The sequence below is a fragment of the Ostrea edulis genome, chromosome 1 (assembly GCF_947568905.1).
Source record: "Ostrea edulis chromosome 1, xbOstEdul1.1, whole genome shotgun sequence".
NCBI classification, from domain to species: domain Eukaryota; kingdom Metazoa; phylum Mollusca; class Bivalvia; order Ostreida; family Ostreidae; genus Ostrea; species Ostrea edulis.
Window position 1 is genome coordinate 62,732,307 of NC_079164.1, and position 16,868 is coordinate 62,749,174.

General features: G+C 34.6%; 1 protein-coding gene across 1 annotated transcript; it reads right to left on the minus strand.

The window, feature by feature from the left end:
* Positions 1–7,002: 7,002 nt before the first annotated feature.
* LOC130047991 (cylicin-1-like) lies at positions 7,003–8,184 on the minus strand. The gene has a single exon (XM_056143895.1). It carries the CDS (start codon positions 8,182–8,184, stop codon positions 7,003–7,005), a length of 1,182 nt encoding a protein of 393 aa, XP_055999870.1.
* Positions 8,185–16,868: the final 8,684 nt, after the last annotated feature.

Below are 16,868 nucleotides of genomic sequence, written 5' to 3' on the forward strand. Positions count from 1 at the left end.
TGTGTATTTTTTCTCGCTACCCATTTTACCAACTTGAAATAAACAATCGTTGATATTTTCACACATCGTCGTAAACTACGGTTTTGAGTCCACTCACGCTCCCTCATGATGGAGAGAATCAAATAGAAGCACCCGTGGGTAACCGACGATGATTTTCACAGTGAAGCAAAATTATGCCGTAATATTTGTAGCGAAGACCCAATGTATCATCCAGATTAAGATTAAGAAGTTTCACATCAAACGAAAATAAAGTAACGAAGAAAACTAAAAAATTCGGATTACCAAGGTGACCCGGCCCGGCCCGGTTTTTACTACCCATTTGACCAACTATCGCTGGTGAGTGTGTTTCTTTGCTTGATTGATACTTCACAGGTCACTTTTTATTATATGCCCGTCTGTAGACTCTGGGATCACTCTTGATCATGTTGCTATTTTGATCCATTTCGAACTCTTGCTGGAGTTTTGCCCCCTTTATTTGAAAATATTGTTATATGGAGGGTACATAATTTGCCTGGCTAACTCCTCCCACAGTTTACAAGTGAGGACCATCTTGTTTTACAGAGTGTATGGATATTGAAGATGTGCATGTGGCAAGGATTTTGATTTTCTTCAGTTTTTGAGAAAATTACATGTTGAACTTCGTCCATTTCTTTTTTAAAGGAAATACATGTATTCATATTATGCAAAGATGTATGTCAGAGCCTGATGATGGCCGATACTACCTGAAGCATACTTCTACAAATTATGGCTTAAGAAAAACACTTGTTACGGCACGTTTGGTCGCCTTGGCACGTTCGGTCGCCCGGTGACGATACGTACGGCACATTTGGTCGTCGACAACCAATCGTGCCGCACTTTTCGTCGCCAGCGACCAAACATGTCGCACGTATCGTCGCCCGGCGACCGAATGTGCCGTGAGGATGAACACTAATGGTCGTCAATTTTAGGCCATGCCCGAGCACAAATGGTCGCCACCCAAGCCCCCTGTCCCAAACCCCAACTTTGTTTTGCAAAAATGGTGTGTGTGTTCGTTCGTGCGTATGTGTGTGTATATTTGAGTGAGTGTGCGCGCGTGTATGTGTGCATGCATGTATGTATACGTGCATGTGTGTATATATGTGTGTGCATGCATGTGTAATAAAGTTTGTTTTGCAATCCACACGTGCACAAATTCGTGACACAAGCCAAGTACGATACAAAGCAAACAAACTAAAAACTTGGGCATTTCTGGATGGAATTTGATGTGAATTTATTTTGCAAACATAGGAGTCGCAACATTTTAGCACAATACTCTTACACACCATCCTTATGGCACGCCGTTTTTACATTTATTCCTCTTCAAAGATATCTTATAAACCTTATAAGTTATCTTATTAAGGATATAAAATATCCAAATATGTTTTTACACGAGATATCTTATATAATATACAACATATCCTATAAACTTTATAAGATGTCTTATTAACGTGTTTTTTTTATTTAAGATATCTCATTAACTCTTACAAGATATTGTATAACTTATAAGGTATCATTTAAAAGAAGTTTTATAATATATAATTCATATATTTTATACGATATCATGTAGAACAAATAAGATATCTAATACGTTTTATAAGATGTTTCTTAAACTTTATAAGATATCTCATAAATGAATTTTTACAAGATATCTTATAAACCATATAAAGTATATTGCTGTGTAATACTTACACTTGAGTGACATCTGTGACCTAGATTGTTCTAGAGTTCGATGTTTATCATGTAGTAGAAAGATGACGAACTATGTCTTTAAAGAATGTACCAGAATATTTATTCTGATTATGAATACAGTGTGAATTTAGTCGATGTTAAGCTCTGGTTAGACAAGCACTTTGGGCATTTTCGATTATTCTATAACTGGGACTAGGATTTAGGAATTTCGTTGGAAATTAACAGCCAATTTGTGATTTGTATTGTATACAGATTCAGCTCGGCACGGATATTGTTTATTGTTCACCTATTGTAAGTTAGTATTTTGTTATTATTATATATATATTTTTAAAATGCATACATTTTTGTTTAATTTCTAGCATATATTTTTCGAGATCACCGACATCTCCGACGAACGAAATCTGTAATTATTTTATCCAAGTCAATGAAATAAATATTGATCTTTCTTTTTCAATCTGAATTTTTAAAACTCTCGTTTTATTTCATTTATTTTTCAAATGGATGAAAACGCTTGGAAGTACGGGCGTACGACTAACAACCAACTACCCCCCCCCCCCCCCCTCCCCGGCATTTTTCACTGGCAGTCGTGAAAGAGTAACTGCTTGATACAGACACACAAACAAGAAGACACTTCTTTCTTACAAATAATGTTCTTCATATATTATTCAGTTTGCATGAATCAATTATTGATACGTATCTTCTGCTTTAGAGTAATGATAATTTATTTTACGACATTGTTTCATTTTGTAAGCAGTTTACACAAATTTTAAATAATAACACGTATGAATATAAAACACTACTGCTTTTAACATGAAATCTGCATAATGGAAAGCAAACATTACTTTGCAGGTTAAGAAACCAAGATGTATTAATATTGAAACACCAATCATTGCAATATCTATCTAAAATATTTAATCTTGTTGTAATCCATCAGCAGAGGAAGAGGGTAAAATTATGTCATCAGCATACATCAAGCACTTAATCGGATTTGAATTTACATAGACAGGGTCAGCAGTTGAGTCTAGATAGTTTGGAAGGTCATTAATAAAGATTTTAAATAAATTCGGACTAAGGTTATCACCTTGCTTCACCCCCAATGTTATGGGGGGGGGGGGGGGGGGGGGAGGGGGGTCTGTGTCCTTGTTTTCTAGACGGACACATGACTTGCTTGATGTTTATATACTTTTGATAACTTGGTAAAAATTTGTCCCAACTCCAATTTTTAGGAGCTTAATTTTGATTCCAGTATGGATTACTGAATTGAATGCTTTTAAGAATAAACATATTATGTTCTGATGTTCTAGCTTTTTGGGAAATTAATCCTATCTGATAATCACTAATAATATGGTATTTTTCAAGAAATTTATCAAGACGAATTATATCCAATATCTTGTTAAATAACTTTCCAACTGCATTAGTAACTGTAATGCCCCTGTAATTATAAGGACCAGAAATGTCATTACTCTTGTGAATAGGAGTAATGTACCCTGAAGACCATGGTTTTGGATAATGTCCAAAGGTGAAGGAACTGTTGAATATTTTAAGGAAACATGGTAATAGAGTGCTTTGACCACATTTGATCATATTATTGGAAATATTATCTAAGCCAGGAGCTTTCCCACTTTTTAATTTTGAGATAACATTTGATATTTCTGCTACAGATATGTGATTATCCAGTTCACCAAAACACCTTTATTTTTCCAATTCTGTAAGAACACCGTTTAGTTGTGTTAAACGTTGAGCAAACATGGGTTTTGGTTTGTTTAAATTTTAGAAGTGGGAGGCCCAAGCTTAAGTTGATGGGTCAACTGCTTCAGAGCTGCATCAACAAGAATATTTCATAATTCCTCTGAAGCATTATCAAGTGACTGATTCGAATCCATATTGACTTCCTTAGCAAGAGTTTGTAGTCTAGTATGAATTTCCTCTGAATTGAGTTCAGCTTCAAAGCTAACAGAAGATTTATCAGACCATATGTAATTACCGGTAGCTGATACAGGATAAGTAATAGCATCGTTCTTTTCTGACTCCAGACGAAATCTAGCAGACAATGACCATTGTAACAAGCAATGAGTCAGACAATGGGGGTAAAAATTCAGAAATTCTAAAATACAAAATGTGATTCAAAATGTTTTCTGACACTAAAACATAATCAGCTGTGCTACATCCACCTGGTGTTAAACAACTATAAACATGTCTCCAAAGGTTCGACCATTTAGTATTCTCAATTGATTAGATATACATGTACAGACATCTAATAACTTTTTGCCATGGTTATTTAATTTAGTCAATTAGTGTTCATATCATGGCGAATGCAGTTTTTTTTAAATATCAGTAATATAACTTGAAGGAAAAAGAATGAAGTCATTACCATCATTTACAATAAAATCTGGTTTTATAGATACTCTAACATTGGAATCTCCACACAACAAAATGTTACCTTGTACTTTGTAACGAGCTATATCTTTTTCAATAGAATCAAGAATGTCAAAGTCAGTGCCTTTAGCATAAGACGAGTTTTCTGGAGGGTTATAACCGTATACGCCATGCAGATGAATAAATCTGGATCAAAATTGAAAAAAAGATTTTCCTAACTTTGTCCACTGGAAGTCAAGTTTTGTGTTTCTTAAAATCTTAATATGTGATTTAAATTCATTTCTGCACAGCACGGCCACCCCCACCCCACCCCCATCCCCCAATGTAACGTAAAACAATGAAACAGACTATCTTTAAACACATACAATAACATTCTCGTATACGTGTTTGTTCCTTTAAGCTTGCTATTTCCTATGACGACACTCGTTCCTTTAAGCTTGCTATTTCCTATTACGACACTTGTTTCTTTAAGCTTGCTATTTCCTATGACGACACTTGTTTCTTTAAACTTGCTATTTCCTATGACGACACTTGTTTCTTTAAGTGCGTGTAACACCTCGGCACGTCCTTCTCAGCATTACGTCGACTGATGTTATGACGCGATTTATACAGATTTCGTAAATTACAGGTCTACTTTGACGTTATATGGTACAACATTTATCCAATAGGTGGCATATTGTTAAAAAAAATCACATTATCACCATTTCGAATTAATATTTTTATCATATATACAAGCAATTCCCTCCATATCACCTGCATATGGTGTTTATATCTCTCAACTGATTCGATACGCAAGAGCTTGTTCTGGGAATGGTCAGTTTTTAAATCTAGTGAGAGACGTGTTGATCAATGTTACAAGGGGTTCATTGTTTAAAGTCAGCATTTCTATGGTCGTTATAATGATCTACTTTGCCAATGGGTCAAATGCACACTGATTTGACTACGGATTACTCCGTTTACCTGATCAAGATATAGGGCTCACGGCGGGTAACCGGTCGACAGGGGATGCTTACTCCCACCTCTGGTGTATCCAGGGGTTCAATTTTGCACAACTCTCTATTTCGTATTCCTTGTAGGATTTATAAGATTGATCACTGTTCGTTATTTTCACCTTTCATATGTATTACTTAGTATGCCTAAGCATAGCACAGGTCTGTTTTCGCTATTTATTTGCAAAAAAAAAAAAAAAGCGACGACGCAGATCGACGTTATGAAATTTTTTCCACATGCAATTCAAGAGAAAACTATGACGGCGTATTCGTGTAATAATAACCTTGCAGAAAAATTAAAATAAATCGTTTGTACGATTTAGTAAATCGTAGAAACGATTTAAAAAGTCGTTTTTGTACGATTTAAAGAATTGTTTATACGATTTCATAAATAGTTTACCAATTATAATGATATACATGCATATCATATACAGGTGTGTCTAATTGAATGTGCTAATGGTTATAAAAAAATCTTTGTAACCATATACATGTAAATATAGTCTTTCAAATTTCTCACTCATAAGATCACTGTTTAATACTTATGCTGATAATAGTACTGAACAAGGTTCATGTACACATTTTATATTGAACACATTTTTGTTATTCGGCATTTTCATAATTAAATACCCTCATTTTACTCTTTACCTCTATACACAAATGGTTGGAATAACGGTGTTTGATGTTAAGAATGAAAACTTACAATGAGAAGTAGGAAGATAATCATGTAAATAGCTATAGGCCTAGTTAATATGACGTGTAAAACGTGCAATATTATACAAAGCTTGATTTATATATATATGCGAAAATCTTAATGTATATTCGATAATCTCGATAGTTATATACGAAAAATTCGATTTGTATCCAATAATACTGATATTTTTTATGCGGAAAATTTTGATTTATATTCGATATTGTTGATGTTAATATGCGAAAATTTTAATGCATTTTCGATAATCTTCTTATTGATATTCAATAAATTTATATTCGATAATCTTGATATTTGTATTCGAAAATTTTGATTTATATATTCGATAGTTTTGATTTTCATATGCAAAAATTTTGATTTATATAATCCAATGTAAATAGCAATATAAATACATGTAACAATATTTTCGAATATAAATAAAGATTTATTGAATATAAATGAAGATTTATCGCATATAGATATCGAGATTATCGAATATAATCAAGATTTATCACCATATAAATCAAAATTCCCGCAGATAAATATCAGGATTATTGAATATAGATCAATATTGTTGCATATAAATCAAGATTTGTATGATATTGCAACGTTTTACACGCCATATATAATGAGTGAAATAGACCGATCCATTTTGACAATATATTTTTAACAACCAATCTCCAAACTGTTTGACATAAAATTTATTCAGTCATGTCAAACTATCCTTGAATACAATATCACAGTGTTATCTAGATTGTTGAAAAATGCTTTCACGTCGCCATGTAATTGTTGACTTTCGATATTCCGCGTGCAACGTCACGTGATCATGAATATATCGAAATGGGGCGCCGACACGGAGAATGCATAATTAATAGGAAATTAGCTTGATCTTTATAATCCGATTGAGTTAAATTGCACAATTTGCATACAGTGTATAACTTATACAGCTTGATATAAAACGCATGTTTTTTTGTTTTTTTTATTCCTACGATAATATCCAAAGAGCTTTAACTATAATTTCTTTCTCTGAAAAACCGAATTTTACAGTTTGGTACCCTCATGCCAGACTTTTAAAATATCCAATCTGACAAAAATGGCCAGATTCTTTTTACTAAAGGGCAGTAGAAATTATGTTTATAGTTTCTGGCTCTGTAGAAGCTGAACATCTACAGAACATAATGCATATAAAACTTACTTACAGTCTTGAATTTGAAAGTGAGTAATAAATATTTGTGCGTGTTTGAATTATAATATATTACAAAAATCATCATCAGAGGCCTCTGTTTTGTGACCACGAGACTTTTTCTTTTTCTCGTCTTTTCGATTACTCTTCTTTTTACGATCACGAGAAGGCTTTTTGCGGTCGCGACGCGTTTTCTTTTTGTCGTCTTTTTTACCGCTCTTCTTTTTCCTATCACGAGAAGGACTCGTTTTACGTCTTTTTGAAGGCCTTCGTTCTCTTGTCCCAGCAGCATTTTTGAGAGGCGCACCTGGATCTGCCGCTTTCCTGCCTGTACTCCTTTTCCGTTTTTCGCCTTTTCGACCACGAGAATGACCAATGTTGAGTCTTTCTGGCGAGATGTATTGCTTGCTCGTCACAGGAACATTTTGGACAGCTTGCGGTTCAAAAAAGGAGTTTTGTGCATTGATTTGTACATTGCCTGGTAAAGAACGAATCCATTTTGCTGTTTGATTTTCTCTTGGTGAATTCAGTCGTTTCTCACACAATTCCAGCTCCTTTTTGCCCTTCTCTATGCGATTCCAAAATTCCAACTTTGTTTTTGATAATTCGCCCCTAAGACGGTTTCTTCTGGGGCTGATTGGATTGATTGAATTTCCGAGATTGTTACTCTGTTCTGCGCAAGCATCGCTATACTCCTTTGCCTCTGAAGATGTTCTGCTGACACCATTTATTGGATTAGCTCCCGTAATATGATATTCCCTAATACCCTCACATCTAATATACAATTTGTTACCAGATGGAGATTTCTGTACGTGAGCCGTCCTTGCTAGAGTGTTGTGCTCTTCGCCGTTGGCGTTTTTGACGGCAATAGATACCATTTCCTGTTCTTCGTCAAACGTGACCCTCCCCACGTTCTTATCTTTGCGACTTGATGAGCGTGATCGATGTCTTTCGTCTCTAGATTGTGAATTTTTTTCCCTAGTTCTTGGTGAAACAGTCTCGGAAACCCTGGGATAAATGTTCTTTGTTGGGAAACGCCGTGTGCTTGTGTCATTGTTGATGTGGTACATAGAAGACAGGACTCCCGCCACAGTGTTTGACATGCCCTTGACCCTCCAAAGGTCCACTAGACAACGAAATGGACCATGTCGGCGTCGTGTCCTGACAATTTCCTGGGCCAGTTCATCGGATATGGCGCATGTTGTGCATATCGCTCTAGCGGAGACTAAGTTGATGTCTGCCATTGTTCCCATGGAAAACGTCACAATTGCGTCTATGACGTAAAAGGATGCAAGACCAAATTAACTTAGAGCATGATGTAATAGCTACGTAATTAAACTGTTACGTCATAATCAAGAGTTTATGGATGATGATTTTGAAAAATAAGCTTCTTGAAGAATCAACGAAAAATATGGAAATAAAGTATATCTTTAATGTAGTATGTAAAGCCATTTCCCTTCTTTCTTATGTACTTTACTTTTTATATGTTGATTAATTAGTATATAAAACCATGTCCCTTCTTTCTTATATACTTTACTTTTTATATGTTGATTAATTAGTATATAAAACCATGTCCCTTCTTTCTTATGTACATTACTTTTTATATGTTGATTAATCTGTATGTAAAGTCATGTTCCTCGTTTCTTATGTACATTACTTTTTATATGTTAATTAATCTGTATGTAAAGTCATGTTCCTCGTTTCTTATGTACATTACTTTTTATATGTTAATTAATCTGTAAGTAAAGCCATGTCCCTCGTTTCTTGTGTACATTACTTTTTAGTTCGCTGTAATCTGAAAGCTTGTGTATGTAAGGTTTGTGATTGTGGACGTTTTGATTTGATTTATTAATTTTCTTACGTGTATATATTTTACTGCTGAGGTATTTATTTAAAAAAAATTTGAAGTATTTTAAACTGCCTGCAGCATGGGAATTGGCAGGGGGAAAATGATCCCAAGAAAGAAAGAACTTTTTGAAATAGAGAGTCCTGTTGTGAAAGAAAAAGCACGACTTCTGAAGGTGGAAGGCTGCCAATTTTATACGCCCGTCTTTAGACGGGACGTATATTATGGTACAGCGATGTCTGTACGTCCGTCCGTCCGTCCGTCCGTTCGGGGTTTTCTCTTTATAATTTCATTTCCCTTTCACATATCATGCTGAAACTTGCTGTGTAGCTTCTTTGTGGGTCACTCTGGATCATACTGCAATTTTGATCCATTTCGACCTTTTTCCAGGAGTTCTGCCCCTTTATTTGGAAATAATTATTATATGGAGGGTACATAATTTGTCCGCCCTACTCCTCCCACAGTTTTCAGGTGAGAGCCTTCTTATTTTGTGGAGTGTTTGTATGGGTATTGAAGATGTGCATGTGGGATGGATTTTGATTTTCTACAATATTTTTTTTTTTTTTTTTTAGAAAATTACAGGTTGTTGAACTTAGTCTATTTAGAAATTAATATTCTATGAAGAGTATATAATTTGTCTGCCCAAATCCTCCTACAGTTTTCAAGTGAGGACCTTCTTATTTTGTGGAGTGTTTGTATAGGTACTGAAGATGTGCATCTGGTGAAGGATTTTAATTTTCTTCCATTTATGAAAAAATTGCAGGTTGTTGAACTTGGTCCATTTTGAGGAAATCTCAATTTTTAAGCTAAGACCCTTTGTTCATATGAAAGTTTGTCACAGCCTCATGATGGCTGATACTACCTTAAGCAAAGTTATACAAATTCTAGCACAAGAAAAACACCCTATGTAAGCATTTCACGGGCGTATTATGTACCGTTTGCGGTACTCTTGTTAATAGATATAATGATATTTATAATAATATATGTGTTATTCATTATCATATGATAATAATAATATTTTTAATATATATTATACACCTATATACTGGCTATGAGGACAATAGCAAGTTTATTGTCCCCCAAGACAGCAACTATTTCCCGAGGCCCAGGTTTTTTAATAATGAAATATCCTTGATGTTTTTCCTCTTTCGCTTTATGCGGGTGATCCGCAACTGTCATAAGTGATCCAAAACTACTGTAATTGTCGCTGTTGATTATACCTCAATTTACTCTTATTTCCAGAGTAGTAAATCAAAAATTTCTATTTTGAATTGAAGCTACGACCATTACCTGTCAATTAGTAGGTGGATATTCCGATGAACCCCGTTATTATTTTTACCTGCAAGGTTGGTTGATTGTATCCTGTCCCTTTCGAGAATTTTTCACTCATATGGAGACGTTACCATATTGCCGGTGAACGGCTGCATTTAGACCTATGATCAGCGCTTACGGCCTTTGAGCAAGGAGGGATCTTTATTGTGCCACACTTGCTGTTTTTGCGGCCTCATCCCATTTAGTCGCCTCTTACGATAAGTAAAACAACGAATCTTGAAATATTGGGTTAAACTTTTAGACACAGACAATTGTATTTTGAATTCATTGTATAATCATATGTTAAAAGATATTGACTTACATCACAATTGGTTAACTGATGTCAGGACCTTACTGCAGAATGTAGGACTTGGATATGTTTGGAATAACCAGTATGCTGAAAAGAAATCAGCATTTCTTTCTAGTTGTAATCAATTGTTAAATGATTTATTTATACAAGAGATGCATTCATTTTTGAAAGGTCTCCAAAATGTAATCTACACAAGCATCTACCTGCTGATAATTTTTATCTTCAGTACTATTTAAGAAAATGTTTACCAAAAATCTCAAAGAAATGTGATTTTAACGAAATTGAAGACGAATACCATTTTGTTCTGCCATGTCCCTATTATTCCGATTTACGAAAAACATACATCAAACGATATTACTTTACTCGACCAAACTTGTGAACCTTTTTTCAATAAGAAACAGAAAAGCATTATGTAATTTATCAATGTTTTTGATAAAGGCACTGAGCCCAAGAAACTTATAAGATATTATATGTTTGTCTATCCTCCATATTTGGTCACATGATTCTTTTCACATGGTTATACTCACTAGTATATTGTTACTTGATTGGACCGAGCGAAGCATGATAATTATGGTCATTGGCGTGTCCCAAGTGATAGTCATAATTCTGTTCAGTACGGTAAATTACAATTCATTTAAAAATATGTATTATTTATGAAATTCCCCTTGCGCTAAACGCCCAGCATCAAATGGGGATATCAGGGGCGGATCCAGGAATTGTGGTTACGGGGGGCGCCACTTTATGAGGCAGGGGGTCTGGGGGCCGCCTTGGGGCTCCTGGATTTTACAGGTTTTATAGAGCTTGAAATATATCTCGTATTTAGTCATTTGTACTATTTTCTATCATTTTTTATAAGGTGAAATTAATAAAAATGACGCAAATTTTAAGGGTTTTTGGAAAAAATTAAGTTCCCCCAATACAGTATTTCAAGAAAACAAAAGATTTTGATATTTATTTCTCCGGGAGTGGATGAAATTATTGCTTCTGTTATCGGTTAGTACATTTTTCTAAACAAGATACCACGATTTACCTTAAATTTGAAAATTTTAGGGGGGGGGGGGGGGCTGTGCCCTCCTTAAATCCGCCACTGTCTATGAGGATAATTACAGGATCCGCCTATTCCTTTAAAACAGAGAATATAGCACCAGCCGACGTAAACCGTCCATAGTGACGTCAGATGTAGCTTCAACGTGTTTCTTCGTCTTTCAAACCAAACAATTATAAACAATAATTCATTTAAAAATATATATTATTTATGAAATTCACCTTGCAGTAAACGCCCAATAACATCTAAATATTAAAGGGGGATATTCGAGGATAACAGTTAAAGTGGGGAATATAACGCCAGCCGACGTAAATCATGCATTGTGACGTCACATTTAGGCTCGACATTTTTCTCTTTCAAATCAAACAATTATAAACAACAATACACCCCGTTTGTAATTTAAAAGACAGTTAAAACAGAACAAAATTAACCAATCAATTGCAAGTGGTAAAAAGTAAGCGTAAATGAACGAGTCTAAAGGCAGCTCCCTGCACACCATGTGACCATAATTGTGACGTCACACACAAAGTGAAAGTAGGCCTAGAATCAAGTAAGAAAACGGTCAAATCCCGTATCAGTCGTTTCTTTTGGGTGTTAGTTTAATGTTATTATATTTAATGTGTTACTCAAGGTAACAAAGGTATTAACTTGCTTGGAATTTTAACCCAATGTATAAGTGGTTTAAGATACCTTGACAAATTAAGCACAGTGGTATTTAACCCCCCCGCCAGCTTTACGTTGCAGAGTACACCGAAATTTAGATAAGAAAAATATGTTAAGTGCCTGTGATATTTTGGTAAATTAAGACATACATGTATAAACACAATAATGACCACATATGTATTTTAATGAAGTGAATAAAATTAGTTTTGTGTTGGACCCGTGTGAGAATGAAAAGTTCTAAAATATAGGCATCTTCACAAGTCAAGGGTTATTGATTCGTTACCTCGCACTAACCCTTGACATCAGTCGCTATTTAAAAGTTGGGCTCGAGAAGAAGGATGACGCAATACGCTAAAATTAATCAGCCAATGGAATTTCTTGTTTCAGATGAAAGTTTGGTAAGGGAATAAACAGAAAGTAAAAATTGGCGTCCGTTGACGAAAAGATATGTGAAAAACATCAAATCGATCATTTGACTGAAAACCAAAACTTTCGATATCATGTATCAGAGAAGGAAAAGATGTTTTTATTGGGACTAAAACCGGCAGTGGTAAATCGCTATCTTACGAAGTTGTTCGCATTATTTTGGACAATTTGTTTAATTTGTTAAAACATAGTCGACAAACGTACTTCGACAATCCATCATTTTCATTCGGATCATACCCCAAATCCTCGTCTAATTGTTTCTTCAAGCAAAACGAACTCCCGAAAATCAATCGACGGTATCTGTCTTGTACTAATTGGCCACAAATTTTACACCATAATGCCTTCGCCATGCGTGTTTACTGTTTAGTTTTGTTTTCGACCGATATAAAAGCCGTTGTCTGATTGGTTTGCAGCTTCAGGCTGCAAACCAATCATATGCTTCTTCTCGAGCCCAACTTTTAAATAGCGACTGATGTCAAGGGTTAGTGCGAGGTAACGAATCAATAACCCTTGACTTGTGAAGATGAAATATAGGTGGAAAAGAAATATTCTACACACATATGTAAATACATACGACAGTGGACATATTGTAGTAAGGGTTATCACCACAATAATGTCAATATGGTAAATAGGAATTACAAAATAAGAATATTATAAGTAGTTTAACAGTTTAATACATGTAGTAACTGAAAGTTATTTGAATGATTCAAACAAAAAAAAATCACTATTTTAACGAACATTGTGATGATTAATAACCAATATTTAATTCAAATGATTGAGTTGGGCTTCCCCCCTCCAGCTACATTATAACTTTTCCCACCCCAACTGCAACACCCACATCATATTGAATATTTTAATGAATCTTCTTCTCAGTTAATGCTTCCATTCACTCACTGATACTGAGTATTATAGTAGAGAGAAGTTTTTTTAAAAGGTGCATCTATACATCAAATCTGATGTGCCTCTTTGGCTTCTTAATGCTTGTTTTGAAATAAGAAATATACTTTTGAAAATGCTGATATTTAAATGTTCTCTTTGGGCCTCATCAGTCAGGTAAGAGAACAGATTTATTCCTGAGACCTTCCTGGTGCAAAATAATTTACAATACATGGTTATAACTTTTCTTAGAAAAAAGCATATTTAAAAAAATAATAAAGCAAGTCTTATAAAATGAAGTTTAAAGGCAAAGCACCAAGAAGGTTTCGGCTCTCATAAATAAAAGCGTGAACAGTGTTTTCATAATTTTATCATCAGAAGTCTATGGTTTGGAAGATTATCAAGTATAATATACACAACATTAAGTTTAATATACAATACATTCAATACATCAAACAAGAGAAGTTTTCATGTAAACATTCCAACATGAAGTGATTTAGCTTTTAAAACAACATTGTCTTGAACAGTGTTGAAGGAATAGTTATAATTTTATACTATATGTGGTTTTCCTACTAATTTACCTAATTTAAAACACACATTTAAACACCCACATGTACTTTATACAGTAGTTTACATTTTAATCAAAACAAAATATAGATATGCAACATTAATACATAAGTGTCAACATTTAAAAAAAATTGTCAAAAAAGGGCCTATCAAAGGTTTCAGGTAAGAAAGCATGCAATAAAAAACCAAATTAAGAATTATTTGCATATCAATTTGACCAAACTATGTTATGTGTTAATAAACCCGATGCCTATAAATTAATTGCAATAAAAATGTAACTTAAATCTTTTATTATTATTATGTGGATCCTGTGTTACCATTTAGGCTGAATCAACTTATGACATCAATATAAATTTATTGATCGATATTGGACATGTTCAAGTACAGGTACATGTATCTAACTGTGTATCATACTGATACATCAACTCATAACAGGTACCATTCAAGCAGTTTCTTGCTAAGTATTGCATTATAAAAATCCATACCGTATTGTTTTCCAAATGTTTTGTTCAACACATGGCCTGATTTAACATGGGTATATACCAGAAATGTGAATTTTCCAATAGGGTCTTCATGGAAAATCTAGGCAGTAAATTGACGCATTAATCAAATACTTTCCGTCTCGTAAATGCTCGTTTTATTGCCGCAAACTACAGTGCATTAGGCAATCAAAATGCATTTTACAAAACAGTTGCATTAGAATGTGTGTTTTTTTTTGTTTTTTTTAAGGTAAATTCAACCTTACCACTGAATAACAGTAACACAAACACGAACACAAAACTTCTAAAGCTAATGACTTAAAATACAGAAAAATGAAGCAGATTGATCTTTTAAGATCATCATCCTATCCAGAGATGTCATAGAAGGACTAATACCCACGATGGGGCTTTTTATTGGATCAAAACTATGCACAAAATGTTGTGACCTTAACCCCAGTCAATTACCTTATGATAGGGTATTGACACACCCTCAGGTCAGGAGCAACCTAAGTGTTAAGTATGAGTTATAATGTTTATTCTTGAAACAAGAGGTGTATGTGCCACAAAGCTCACCTGAGTACTTGAGCCCTGCTGTTCTTAAGATTTTTAAAAGAATTTTCTCCTTTATATTCCCATGGAAATTTGAGACTCCATTCTTATGACCCTACCATAACTCTAGGGGGTCTCTGAATCCACACAACATAAGAGTGCTTTAATATCAATATGACAAACATGGCCTTGCAGTTATGGAGAAGATTCCTTTTTTGTATACAAGTATTACTTAAAATTCAATCCTGATATTAGCCAACTCTAACCCAGGGTCCATAATTTAAAATACAAAATAATTTAGTCAACACAACTTTGATTTGCATTTATATCGTATATTTTTATTTACAGAAATTCATGAACTCGTTCATTTATTTAGTCGTATTACTGTTTTTCTATTTGATTATTGGCTAAAGACTGTAATAATAATAATCATACCATTCATTCTTAACAAACTTGGTGTTTGAATTACAAATTGCAAGTTAGTCTTGTATTTTTGGCATTCAAAATTAAAACACGAATAACTGTAGAAGCAACTAATGAACAAAGCATAATGGCGGCACCCATAAGGATCACAAATTTTTCAGTGAACGTATATAGAGATTATCTGTATTCATTTGCAGATTTTCTCATTTTTTATTTTACGTATACGTGTTACCTTTAGAACCTTGCTTCGCGGACGGGCCTTCGGCCCGTCCGAGCTTCGCTCGGTATAACTGTACCATACCAATGAAATCTTTCTCAAGGTTTCAATAAACTAAACTAAACGACAAGCAAGGGGGTATTGAAGACCTAACCCGGATCCTCACGGGATTCACCTTCAAGGTAGGAATAAAAACTGATCCGGAACTACCGTAAATAGTGTACACATAATACATACATTTTATCACGCCCCAGACAAAATTGTTGAAATCTAATTGGTCAGATCTTGGTCACATGACGTCGTGAAATAAAAACCCGTATCATGCTAAAAAAAATCCGTATTGAGCGAGTAATTTATTGTCGGGTTCGAATCCACTTGACTAAGTTGTATGATATAGACTAGTCAGGTTCCCGAGACCCCTCTGACTCGGGAACCTGACTAGATATAGACCCCCAATTATCAGTGGCGGATTAAGGTAAATCGCGGTATCTTTTTTCGGAAAATGTACTAAACGATAAAAGAAACAATAATTTCGTCCACTCCAGGAGAAATAAATGACAAAATCTTTTGATTTCTTGATTACTTTATTGGGACTTAATTTTTTTTTCCAAAAAACCCTTAAAATTTGTGTCATTTTATTAATTTCACCTTATTAAAATGATAGAAAATAGTACAAATGACTAAATGCAAGGTGAAGATAACGAACAGTGATCAATCTCATAATTCCTACAAGCAATACAAAATAGATAGTTGGGCAAACACGGACCCCTGGACACACCAGAGGTGGGATCAGGTGCCTAGGAGGAGTAAGCATCCCCTGTTGACCGGTCACACCCGCCGTAAGCCCATATCCTGATCAGGTAAACGGAGTTATCCGCAGTCAAAATCAGTGTGCCAAGAACGGCTTAACAATCGGTATGAAACACGTCAGACAGCATTTGACCCAATGCGAGGTTGTATTGACGAACTAGATCGTTATAACGACCATAGAATTTGCGAAATGCTGACTTCAATCGAGACTGTTGAAATCCCTGTACCATCAACTTGTTTGTCAGTAGCTTACCTCGATTTAAAAACTGACTATACCCAGAACAAGCTCTTGCATATCGAATCAGTTGAGATATATAAACACCATATGCAGGTGATAATGGAATATTGCTACATAAATGTGGGAAGTTGACGATGGAGAAGCTGAAATCATCCCGTTTGTCATACA

What these genes read in the sequence shown, in the direction of transcription:
- LOC130047991 (XM_056143895.1), bottom strand. Translation starts at nt 8,184, where the DNA reads ATGGCAGACATCAACTTAGTCTCCGCTAGAGCGATATGCACAACATGC.